The sequence below is a fragment of the Canis lupus genome, chromosome 34, assembly GCF_011100685.1.
Source record: "Canis lupus familiaris isolate Mischka breed German Shepherd chromosome 34, alternate assembly UU_Cfam_GSD_1.0, whole genome shotgun sequence".
NCBI lineage: Eukaryota > Metazoa > Chordata > Mammalia > Carnivora > Canidae > Canis > Canis lupus.
The window spans coordinates 26669035-26682373 of NC_049255.1; the positions used below are offsets into that span (position 1 = coordinate 26669035).

Here is a 13339-nt window from a genome sequence, read left to right on the forward strand (position 1 = left end):
GTTTTGGGGGTGGGGAGGAGGCAGCTGGGATTTTGATGCAGGTTGCATTGACTCTGTAGATCAATTTGCATAGTATTGCCATCTTAATAATTGTAAACCTTAACAGTCCATAAACCAGGGATTTCTTCCAGTTATTTAGGTCTAAGTCCATACTATAATATTTTATAGTCTTTAGTGTACAGTTCTTATGTTTCTTTTGTTAAATTCCTAAGTTTTGGATGTTTTGTCTTGTTAAATATAACATTATAAATAGAATTTTTAATCTCATTCTTAGGTTATTACTGGTGTATAGAAATACAATTAATTTTTGTATATTGATCTTGTATCTTACAGCTTCACTGAAATATTAGGTTTAATTTTGTATGTGTGCATTCCCTAGGATTTTATATATCATCTGTGAATAGAATTATAAGTATTATTTAAAGATTTTATTTGAGAGTGAGAGAAAGTGCACACACACACCCTCATGTGCAGGGGGTGGCAGAAGCAGACTAACCACTAGGCAGGAAGCCCCCACGCAGGGCTGGATCCCAGGACCCCAGGATCATGAAAGACCCTAGCCAAAGGCAGGCACTTAAGCAACTAAGCCACCCAGGCACCCCTACAGTAACTCTTTTAAGTAACAGTAAAATTATGCTCAATTATGCAGATATTCAGAACCTTGTATACATGTTCTTATATGATACACACGTATGTATATTATGTAAATGGTACCTGAAAGAAATGATATTGTTTTTCTTAACTTTTAGATGGCAGTATGGGCGAATAAAATGACCAAAATTCAAACTCCTGAAAATACTCCTCGGCTATTTGATTTAGTAAAAGTAAAAGATGAAAAAATTCGCCAAGCTTTTTACTTTGCTTTACGGGATACATTAGTTGCTGATAACTTAGATCAAGCCACAAGAGTAGCATATCAAAAAGATAGAAGATGGAGAGTGGTGACATTACAAGGGCAAATCATAGAACAGTCAGGTAATAATCATTTTTTTCCTCTGCTATTGAGTTTATTTAATCTTTCTGGGGGAGACGATTAAGTCTGACTTCTCTGTTCCGTAGGTACAATGACTGGTGGTGGAAGCAAAGTAATGAAAGGAAGGATGGGTTCATCAGTTGTTGTTGAAATCTCAGAAGAAGAGGTCAGCATATATAAAATTATAGTCAGACTCTTTAAAACTTCTTGATGGTTAACATACGTACTGTAAAATTCAGCCTTTTTAAATATACTCAGATTTCAAATTAACAGATTGGGTTTTGTATAAATGACATAAGCTATGGGATTTTTTTTTAAATATAAAACCCTTTGAAGTTCTAAAAATAAAACATGTTAATTAGAAAGTATATGCTCAACATATGTATCTTTCTAGTAATATATTTGGATCATATGGATATTTCATAATTTATCCACTATTTGACATTTAATGTTTTTTCACATACAATTATTGTTCCAATGCAAAACTTTTTTCTATTTCAAAATAGTTTAAGTATAGCAAAGACTTCTGATGCCTATTTCCAAATTTTATTTGAAAATATTTTGCCTGACCACAAGTCTATGAGAATGTCAAAATGTCTAGAGAAAACTTCTATGTTCAGTCACCCCATCAGAACACTATACTTTTTTAATCCTTAAAAATACATACTTCAATGTCCTGGATACTGAACTTTTTCCAAAGAGGTGTACCTTGTGGTTTTTTGGTTTGCTGGGTGGGTTTTTTGTTGTTTTTTTGTTTGTTTTGCTTGTTTTTCATATTTTGAAATAGTTGCTGTCCTTCCACTTAAATTCTTATGCCGTAATAGATGAATACAGCACTTAAAATTGTCTTACGATTTGATTCTGTGATGCAGAAATTAGTTTGACCATCTCAAGCTTTAGGGTTAGGAATGGGAACTGGGTTTTTGGTTTTATTCTAGTCTTTAAAATTAGAAGTTTGGGGTTTTTTTTTTTTCATTCTTAAGTTGATTTGGCTATTTATCTGAAATGACTGTTGGCGTAAATTTATTTCACTGGTATTCTTTATAGGTAAATAGAATGGAATCACAGTTGCAGAGAGACTCTCAAAAAGCACTGCAAATCCAGGAACAGAAAGTACAACTGGAAGAAGCAGTAGTTAAGTTAAGGCATAATGAACGAGAAATGAGGAATACGTTGGAAAAGTTTACTGCAAGCATCCAGGTACCCTTTTGTCAGTATTAACTAAAACTTTTGGAATTCAGTAGCATTTGGCAGAAGCATTTTGTTGTTTGCTTACAGTTTTAGAATATAAGGAAGAGGAATGGTTCTCTAGGTGGAAATCATGTGTCTTGATTTCATTTCCCTGAATACTAACGGATAAATGCTTTGTTGAATGAATTTTGCTCCAGCTACAACTATTCTTTCCCATTTATACCCCATGGAGTCTTCTCTTAATATCTATGTGACCCTTTATTTTCATTCTCTTTTCAAAGTAGAATGCTTCCTAATTAGGAAAAGGCAGTACATACCTACTATTTAAAAAAAAAAAAACCACAGAGGCAGCCCGGGTAGCTCAGCAGTTTAGCCCCGCCTTCAGCCCAGGGCTTGATCCTGGAGACTTGGGATCAAGTCTCATGTCAGAAACCCTGCATGGAGCCTACTGCTCCCTCTGCCTATGTGTCTGCCTCCCTCTCTCTCTCTCTCTCTCTCTCTCTCTGTTTCTCTCTCAAATAAATAAATAAATTCTTTAAAAAAGAAAAAAAAACAATTTGCAGATTACTACCCTTAATTTTTATGTATATCCTTCAAATTTTTAATATAAATACCTAGTCTTTGTGTGTTTTTGGTAGATACGAATTTATGCATAGGTTTTGTTTTGGTTTTTTTTTAAGATTTGCTTATTTATTTATTTTTTTATTCATGAGAGACACAGAGAGGTAGAGACATAGGCAGAGGGGAAAGCAGGCTCCATACAGGAAGCCTGATGTGGGACTCGATCCCGGGTCTCCAGGATCACACACCGGGCTGCAGGCGGCGCCAAACCGCAGCGCCAGCAGGGCTGCCCTATGCATAGGTTTTTAATGAGTCATACTAAACCTTTCTTAGTATTCTTTCCAGACCAACATAAATTTACTTTGCAGCTGCATTTAAGCATTTTCTTCATATCACAATTTGATAAATGCTTTTCCACATTATGAATATTGCTGTGTTTAAAATATTCTTGTTAGGTGCATCTGGCCGGCTCAGTCAGTGGAGCATGGGACTTTTGATCCTTGTCAAGGTTGTGAGTTCAAGTGCCAGGTTGAGTGTAGGGATTACTTAAATTCTGTCTTTAAACAACATATCCTTCTTAGGTATATCTTTATAACTCATCCAATTATTTCCTTGGTTAGATTCATAAGGTTAGATTCATAAAATTGTGGTTATTACCCATTGTGTGTACAGTGTTTGAGGCATTATTGGATAATGCCTAATTGTCCTCAAAAAGATTGGTCTGATTCATTTACTTTTAGTGGCAAATGCAAGTAATAATTTTTCCAAGTCTGAACACTAGGTGTAATCATTAGTGAATTGTAAGTTTGCTGATCTGCACAAAAAAACCAGCATTTTAACCTGTCTTTGTGATGAATTACAAATTTCATGTGTGTGTTGGCCATTTTTCATGTTTTATATTAAAGATTTTAAGGTTTCTTTTTTTTCATTCAAAGTGTTTAAGGCAAATGTTATTGTTAGTAAGTTAAAATATTGACCTGTAATGTTAAAACATTTCTATAGCGTTTATCAGAGCAAGAAGAATATTTGAACATCCAAGTTAAGGAACTTGAAGCTAATGTACTTGCTACAGCCCCTGACAAAAAAAAGCAGAAATTACTAGAAGAAAATGTTAGTGTTTTCAAAACAGGTATGTTTAAGGATACATGCTTATTCATGTTAAAAATAAGTTTTAATGTTTATGTAAGTGCTCCACCAATATTATAAAGCAAGAAAGGGAATTCATAGACTTATAGCTAGATTGGCTTTGAAATTGAAATCCACTAATCACATACTTGAGCAGCCCTGCTTCTCTTTGCATATTAGCTGCAATCAAACATAGATGTGCATCTTCTTGGAGGAGGAGGAAGGAATAACGGGGTTAAAATGACTGACCCCTTCCTGGCTGATGGTATTTTAGCTAGTGAATCCAGCAAACACAGTTAGCCTTTTATAACATCCTTAAGAAAGACCCCTGTTGGGGCACCTGGGTGGCTCACTGGTTGTGCATCTGCATTTGGCTCAGGGCGTGATCCCAGAGTCCTGGGATCAAGTCCCACATTGGGCTCCCTGCAGGAAGCCTGCTTCTCCCTCTGCCTATGTCTCTGCCTCTCCATGTCTCTCATGAATAAATAAAATCTTTAAAAAAAAAAAGACTCCTGTTACGGTTCTGTTTGTGAGGAGGGTAAATACTGATGGTCCAATAAAAAAACTAATTGGGGTGATCTTGTAATTATCCAAATGCTCCAAAAAGAGGTAAAAAGCTGTTAAGTAGACACGTCCACTATGTACATTGAATATTCACCAGTACCCACATTAACTTTATTTTTGTCTGAATTTTTATTATTAAGAACTCAGGGGCCCCTGGGTGGCACAGTTGGTTAAGCATCTACCTTTGGCTTAGGTCATGATCCCATTGTCAAGCCCCACATCAGGCTCCCTGTTCAGTGGGGAGTCCCTGTTCAGTGGGGAGTCCCTCTGCTTCTCCCCACTGGCTTGTGTGTTCCCTCTCTCTCTCTCTCTCTCAGATAAATAAATAAATCTTTAAAAAAAAAAAAAAAAGACATTCTTTCAGATAGCAGCTACTACTGGCCATGGCCAGGTTTTTTTTAGGGACTGGTCATTGAGCATTGAACAAAATGAAGTTCATCTGTTTAAGGACCTCAAACTTCAGATAAGGGAGCTAAACAAATATATTACATTTTATATTGGGTGGTGCTAAGTGATTATAAAACAAGGGTTAATAGACCAGAGAATTAGGGAATCAGACACAGTGGCTACTTGAGCAAAGACCCAACAGAAATATGAGTGCTAACCATTAGATACTTGGGAAAAGAGCATTCTAAGATCATAGAAGAGTAAGTATAAAGGCCCTGAGGTAGTAGTATGCTGGGAGTGTAGGAACACTAGGAAGCCAGAGTGGCTTGTAGAGCCTTATAAGCCAGGTCTCCATGAGAAATAGCCACTGGAGAGTGAGTGCTGTATGGGGAAGTGGCATCATTGACAGGATTTTTTTTTTCCTTTCATTTATTTTGGATCTAGATTTGTTCTTACATATTGACTTAACTCACACTTTTTTCCTCACACATAACCAGTGTTTTGCGGAATTGTTTTCATTGTACCCAATTGTCGGTTGAGAGGCCAAAAATGTGTCCTTTATAGCAACAATTTTATAGAGACTGCAGGAATCTGTATTTCATTCTTGTTTGAAGACTTTATTAGGAGCCCTGTATATGTGTGTGTGTATGTATGTATGTATGTATGTAGCTTTTATAAAGGACCCATTTCTGCAAGCATATCTTTAAAATAGAATACTTGACATTAATTTAAAATTTTAAAAATGTATAGAGAATAAAGGGTGGGCAAGGTGGTTATAGAACAATGACTTCAAAATTATAGATTATATATGCCATAGGGTTTTTTTTTCCTCCTACTAAATAGACCTGCTACTATAGATATTAAAAAAGAAATGCATGGTAGATAATTTTAAAAAAGAAAAATGTTCTAAAAGTTGGAACCTTTCCAGGGGCATTTTTGTTCCATCCCCCAGTGTAAGTTGTGCCAGCCCCCATAGTAACTGGTGCTCTGTAATAAGTGAGCAGAGCACACAGGCAACCTAATGGAATTTGACTTAATATGGCAACTATAAGCAAGACCATTCATTCAACAGAGTATTGGGGGCATGGGGGATTACTAGTGTTGGCACTATAGAACTTTTAAAAGTATATATTTAATGTCCTTGGCATAAAAGAGGGATATAGAAGACCCAAAAAAAAGACTTTTTTGTTTTGTTTGAGGAGCCAAGTGATTTCAGAAACGTAAAAAAAAGGAGTTGGAATTAAATTCAATAAGTGGTCTGAGGGGCCCCTGAGTAGCTTAGTCAGTTAAGCATCTAACTCTTGATTTTGGCTCATGTCATGATCCTGGGGTCATTAAATCAAGCTTCCCGCTGTGCAAGGAGCCTACTTAAGATTCTCCCTCTGCCTCTCCCTCTGCCCCTCCCCCACTCTGTGCTTGCTTTCTTTCTCTGTTAAAGAAGAAAGATGGGCTGAAAGAATTCTCTGATATTGGAGAAACAAAAACATAGAAATGATAAATCATAAGATGTGGAGATTTATTTAATTCCAACCTACCTGACAGAGAAGAGAGTGGAGGGTAAGCAGTCGCCTTAAGTCTTCATCCAATCATGTTCTCAGTAAATCTCCCCTTCTCTTCTGTCAGATGGCCATATACCTCCTATAGCAGCTTTGTGGGACTCTTCCGTAAGTTAGCTCAGTGTTTGTTTACCTTTTCTAGACATTATGTATTCTTAATAGCTTGAACTCTTCACCTTTTTGCCACCATTCATTCTTCCTATATTGTATAATGATTAGAATTCATATATGATGGGCGCCTAGGTGGCTCAGTTGATTAAGCATCTAACTCTAGATTTTGGCTCAGGTCATGATCTCGGAATAATGAGATTGAGCCCTGTATCAGGCTCTAAGGTGGGCATGGAACCTGCTTGAGATTCTCTCTCTTCTCTGCAGCCCCACACCACTCCCCCCACCCAATGCACGCTATTCTAGCTAGTCTACAAAACCATCAAAGGATCTATCCTGCCTCTTAAACCACTCTGGAAAGTCCTCTCAAATTGGGAAGATGACATCATAGCTATCGACAGAAGCAGCACATTGCACCTACTGTAACTCACACCAAGTTTGTGTTCCTGCCTGTCAATGTTCACAAAGCTTTTGACTGGATCACAGAATTTCTAATGCCACCAAGAAAATGCAAATTTCTCTGCTTGTCAGTAGAAATACGTCCAATTCATCATGTATGCCTTTCAAATTATGTGAATTCTTTCCATTGAATGGCCCCAAATTCTGTCTGAATCCTAGAAATGAGTAAATCTGGGAAATGTAACTTAGTTTTCTGTGCCACAGAGGAAGGTGCCACTTCATCCTGTCTCCCCCACTTGGTTACAACATGTGAGTTAGAACTGTTAGGCTAGCGAAATAATGATGACAGTATTTTATTACCACAGGCAAGTTAATAGGCATATAGTCTGAGGGTAAAAATCATTATGAGACCAATAGTCAAAGAAGTACCTAAGAAAAAGTTGCAAAGATTTTTGAAAAAAGCCTAAGGGCATGAAGCCATTTAGAAATCAGTGGATTATGCTGTGGCTAAATCAGAGAATTTAACAATGTGTGGTTATAATACCGTTTGTTTGACGTAGGGTGGTGTTTTTAAATACACTCACCCAAATGTGAAAATTTCTTTTGTGTGCATCAGGTTAAGTTATATGACTAAAGAAATTTACATGTAACAAGTGATATGTGTGAACCTAGAAACATGAATTCTTTTTTTATTTCAGAATATGACAATGTGGCTGAGAGAGCTGGTAAAGTAGAAGCTGAGGTTAAAAGATTACACAATACCATCGTAGAAATCAATAACCATAAACTGAAGGCCCAACAAGACAAACTTGATAAAATAAATAAGCAATTAGATGAATGTGCTTCTGCTATTACTAAAGCCCAAGTAGCAATCAAGACTGCTGACAGGTGTGGTATCCTAACCTCTTTTCTTCCTGCCTCCATGTTGGAAAAGGGGTTTATATTTAAATTTAATGTCCTTTAAACATTTTTGCTGTTACTTATTAAGCCTGTCCGACATGTTTTTATCTAATAGGACTTAACTAAAGGGAAACCTATAAATATTTATGATGATCATTTGTGTGTGTTTTAAGTGGTAAACAGATGTGCCTTGGTAAAGTGTAGTTGTGTGCACATAAAAATCCATTTTGTTTCTCTGGCTTAGAGTAAATGGTTATTAATTTAAATAGATCTAGATCTTAGGCAAATAAGTAAGAATGAAACCTCTTAGTAAAATTGCCTTGGTAACCTACTTTTTAGTTAATTGGATTATTCTATTGTCCCAACTCAGAAAAGTTCTTAACCATTCATAGGTCTTGTTTTTAAATTAACTTTTAGAATATTGGCATTTCTAGATCATTAAAGCTAAATATGTATACAAAATGTTAAAACTGAACAACTGTCTTATCTTAAAATTAGACTGAGAATTAATCTAAGTTACTCTAGTGTCTGGCTCAGGTATATAAAGCACTAATAAGCCATTTGTTTGTTAGGAGCAGAAGTTTACTTAAACACACAGGTCAAAGTAAAAGTAACTTCATTAAGGGAAAAAATAGTTATTGTTCCCTTCCCAAAGTTGTTACCATGGGAAACATGTTGCCCTAACTGGGAGGTATTATTTATAATATAACTTGAGGTATAACTTCATGGGTTGAGAAATTTAAGAATCTGCAATTTATGTATAACATAAAAACGATTCCAAGGGCAGTTTAATCATAAATCTTAAAAATCTGTGATAGTAAAATCTGCTTTTTTTGTTGTTTTCATAAGAATAACAAATCACATGTTACATGTTTAATATATCATTTTGCTTGTTTAGAAATCTTAAAAAAGCTCAAGACTCAGTCTTCCGCACAGAGGAAGAAATAAAAGACACTGAGAAAGAAGTAAAGGATTTAACAGCAGAACTAAAAAGTGTTGAGGACAAAGCAGCAGAGGTCTATCAGAATACAACTGCCGCAGAGGTAAGACTTGGAGATGGGTGCGAATGGTTTTTGAAGTAATTTAAAGAGTTGGATATATGGCATTTATACCTTGCATAGTAAGCACTCATTAGCTCAAAACTTCTATAAGGGATCCCTGGGTGGCACAGTGGTTTGGTGCCCACCTTTGGCCCAGGGCGCGATCCTGGAGACCCGGGATCGAATCCCATGTCGGGCTCCCGGTGCATGGAGCCTGCTTCTCCCTCTGCCTGTCTCTGCCTCTCTCTGTGACTATCATAAATAAATAAAAATTTTAAAAAAAATCATATTAAAAAAAAAAACTTCTATAAGTAACATTTGTACAATGAAAATATGAGTACTGGGGGCAGCCCGGGTGGCTCAGAGGTTGAGCATCTGTCTTCAGCCCAGGGCCTGATCCTGGAGACCCGGGATTGAGTCCCACGTTGAGCTCCCTGCATGGAACCTGCTTCTCCTTCTGCCTGTGTTTCTGCCTCTCTTGCCTCTCATGAATAAATAAAATCTTTTTAAAAATAAAAAAGAGTACTGTAACTTTTCTGTAAATAGACTTAAAATGTAAGGGGCAAAGGGACTGAGCATTTACTTCATCTCTGTAATGTAAGTATACCTGTTCTTTCCATGTGGGAAGATCATATCTGTAGTAGTTCTTCTTGGTTTTTAGGAGTCCTTACCAGAGATCCAGAAAGAACATCGTAATCTACTTCAAGAATTAAAAATAATTCAAGAAAATGAACATGCTCTTCAAAAAGATGCACTTAGTATTAAGTTGAAACTTGAACAAATAGATGGTCACATTGCTGAACATAATTCTAAGATAAAATATTGGCAAAAAGAGGTAAGATTGTTACCATTTAGTTAAATGTCATTTTAAAATACCCCTTATGAAAAAGAGTTATGTTTCTTATTTCTATTTTTTATTTTTGAGAGGTTGTGGTTCTTAATTTCAAGAGATAATCATTTCTCAGGTATATAGGGGATATAATGAACAATATATAGTAATTGTTATATACAGAAAAATCTGGGTAATGGTTCCATTAGTCAAATTTTCACCGCAGAGCTGATTCAGAGATTTTAACAAAAGTCTATATGAACACTTTGGAACACCACAACTATTTTTCTTGATGTCCTTTGAAAAATAATTGCTAGAGAAATTAGCCACAGTTCCTTAGTATATATTTAGTAGATAAGTAATTTGTCATATTGTGAATGGATTTTTTTAAATCATGAATTATATAGTTCTGTGCCTTCCCTAACACTCATCTGAATTGAACTTTTAGATTGGAAAAATATCCCTGCATCCCATAGAAAATAATCCTCTTGAAGAGATTGCAGTCCTAAGCCCAGAGGATCTTGAAGCAATCAAAAATCCAGATTCTATAACAAATCAAATTGCACTTTTAGAAGCCCAGTGTCATGAAATGAAACCAAACCTTGGTGCCATTGCAGAGTATAAAAAGAAGGTATGAATAAACTGTTAATAATTTAATCTATTTCTTTTTTAGTCCTTAGCCTAAGTTGTGAGCTTTATTTTTTTTTAATTTTAAATTAGTGTAAATAAATAAATAAGCGAGCAGTGTTAACTCTTAAATGAGTAAATGAATAGATATTTTTCTCAATCTTTTCATAGGAAGAATTATACTTACAGCGAGTAGCAGAACTGGACAAAATTACTTGTGAAAGAGATCATTTTAGACAGGCATATGAAGATCTTCGGAAACAAAGGCTTAATGAATTCATGGCAGGTTTTTATATAATAACAAATAAACTAAAGGAAAACTACCAAATGCTAACTCTGGGAGGTGATGCTGAACTGGAACTTGTAGACAGCTTGGATCCTTTCTCTGAAGGAATCATGTTCAGGTTTGTAATTATGTACTGAGTTTTGGATCTTCTTGTTCTAGATCTCTACATATTCTCCAGACGCTCAGTATTTCTTTAAGAGTGAGAGGTGAAGGGCAGCCCCGGTGGCGCAGCGGTTTGGCACCGCCTGCAGTCCAGGGCGTGATCCTGGAGACCCTGGATAGAGTCCCATATCGGGCTCTCTGCGTGGAGCCTGCTTCTCCCTCTGCCTGTGTCTCTGTCTCTAGGAATAAATAAAATCTTTAAAAAAAAAAAAAAGAATGAGAGGTGAAGATTAGATTTATAGTTTATTTGATGGTAAATAGTAATTTATCTACATACTGGCAGTTTACAGCATAAATTCTGGGCAAGCAGTAAATGTTTTATGCAATATTTGTGTAGTTCATCTTTTTAAATTTTTGAGCCATTTCAATTTAACATCAGGACTTTAAAATTGCAAAGCCAAAAAATGCACTGGAAATGGAGAACAGCAAGAAGTGTTTACTGGCTTGCTGTTTAAATCTTAAAATTTTGGCAGGTGTGCTGTGTTTTGACTCTCCAGTAAGATTTTTTTTTTTTTAATTTTTTTTAATTTATTTATGATAGGCACACAGTGAGAGAGAGAGAGGCAGAGACACAGGCAGAGGGAGAAGCAGGCTCCATGCACCCGGAGCCCGATGTGGGATTCGATCCCGGGTCTCCAGGATCGCGCCCTGGGCCAAAGGCAGGCGCCAAACCGCTGCGCCACCAGGGATCCCAAGATTTTTATAAAGTAACCCCAAAGAAGTTTAGATTTGTGAAAGCAAATTAGAACTCCAAGAAAAATAGTAGCCAGTTACAGAAAACAAATCATGAAATCTTTAGTTTTTCAAGTAATTTGACTAATAAGAGATTTTCTTAATACAGTGTTCGACCACCTAAGAAAAGTTGGAAGAAGATCTTCAATCTTTCAGGAGGAGAGAAAACACTTAGTTCATTGGCTTTAGTATTTGCTCTTCACCACTACAAACCCACTCCTCTGTACTTCATGGATGAGATCGATGCAGCCCTTGATTTTAAAAATGTGTCCATTGTTGCATTTTATATATATGTAAGTAATCATTTAGAGGTTTTCATTCTGAGAATTTTATAGGTTCCCCTAACGATACACATGGAATTTGTTGACTGACTTTTGAGCTTTCCCCCTATACTCTAATGCCATGTCCTATGTATCAGAGACTCAAGTCCTTTATTTGAAATAAATATTCCCAATTTGGACATGTAAAGTATAAATCGATGGTATAAATTAGTAGCAGAAACACAACTAGAATCTCTAGTCTCCTGCTTAGATCTTTTTTCCACTAGAAGACGTCTAGGCCACTCTGCTTCTTCCAAAATTACCCAAATTCCTCTCAGACTCAAATACTGTGTCATGAATTATACCCATGCCATCATTCCTGTTCATGTTAATTATCAAAGTAATGTTGAATTTATTGCCCAGAAAAAAACATTTCAGATAAGTTTAGGTGTTTACTTGATAATACTTCTAACCTATTTTTTCTTTCTCCTTAGGAACAAACAAAAAATGCCCAGTTCATAATAATTTCTCTTCGAAATAATATGTTTGAGATTTCAGACAGACTTATTGGAATATACAAGACATACAATATAACAAAAAGTGTTGCAGTAAATCCAAAACAAATTGCATCTAAAGGACTTTGTTGAATTTGTTTATACTCCAGATTCTTCAAATTGGATCAGTATAAATTCAGCATATTGTATTATTGAGATTTTCTATTTGTAAAGGATTATAAATTATGTAAAATATATATTCCTAAACTGGATCATGTAATTAACTGGTTTCTATTTTATGCTATTAGGAAAAACAAAGTCTAATAAAATATTCTATATACCCGCTTCTAGGAGACTGTACGAATCTGACAATTTTATAAGCAGCAGGCTGTGGAGCAGCAGCATTTTATAAGATGCCTGGGAGGGTCAGGTGATTTGTCCTTAGTTCCAGGTTGTTACCAGCAGAGTTAAAAGAAGTGTGTTAATTCATGAACAGTAAAGTTCTAAGCTAGATCATGTTGTCGCAGCATACCATCATGGATCTTGAAAAGCCTGCCAACTACTATTGAATAAATTCTTAAGAAGTCCTGTTTGTTTTAGTAGTTCAGTCATTGTATTTATTACCCAACACTGGGAACTTTTTTTTGAGGGCCAGAAAACTGAGATGATGTGAAAATGAATGACTATAAGATACTCGTTGGTTAAAAAGGAATAATACCTACTGTCATTGCATCATAAGAAGAAATAAGTATGTCCCCCCTACAAACTAAGACGGAGGGTTTTTCTCTTCTGCACTGCATCAGCTCAATGTTAACAGTGTTACTGGAACTTGGCAACCACTTGGTTTTCTTTTTCTTTTTTTTTTTTTTAAGATTTTATTTATTCATGAGAGAAAGAGAGGCACAGAGACACAGGCAGAGAGGGGCAGGCTCCATGCAGGGAGCCTGACGTGGGACTCGATCTTGGGTCTCCAGGATCACGCCCTGGGCCAAAGGCGGCACTAAATCGCTGAGCCACCAGGGTTGCCCAACCACTTGGTTTTCAAGATGAGTTCGGGTATGGTATCAGGTCTTTGCCTTAGCTATTTGATTTCTAGATATTGATCCTAAGGAATTAAAGCTAAAAGTTACTGGTTCAATATTCAG

The 13339-nt window shown here is 36.1% G+C and overlaps 1 protein-coding gene across 2 annotated transcripts in view; it reads left to right on the forward strand.

Moving 5' to 3' along the window:
* The window catches only part of SMC4 (structural maintenance of chromosomes 4), a 39105-nt gene extending 26323 nt beyond the window's left edge, over positions 1 to 12782 (forward strand). For both annotated transcript variants that reach the window (XM_038583752.1, XM_038583753.1), the window contains 11 exons: positions 750 to 975; positions 1060 to 1139; positions 2021 to 2173; positions 3728 to 3854; positions 7563 to 7752; positions 8663 to 8807; positions 9466 to 9639; positions 10082 to 10264; positions 10432 to 10664; positions 11550 to 11733; positions 12195 to 12782. In XM_038583752.1, coding sequence (XP_038439680.1) covers positions 750 to 975; positions 1060 to 1139; positions 2021 to 2173; positions 3728 to 3854; positions 7563 to 7752; positions 8663 to 8807; positions 9466 to 9639; positions 10082 to 10264; positions 10432 to 10664; positions 11550 to 11733; positions 12195 to 12347 — 1848 coding nt within the window. In that variant the 3' untranslated portion in view covers positions 12348 to 12782. The remainder of the gene's footprint in view (positions 1 to 749; positions 976 to 1059; positions 1140 to 2020; positions 2174 to 3727; positions 3855 to 7562; positions 7753 to 8662; positions 8808 to 9465; positions 9640 to 10081; positions 10265 to 10431; positions 10665 to 11549; positions 11734 to 12194) is intronic.
* The last annotated feature ends 557 nt before the right edge of the window (positions 12783 to 13339 follow it).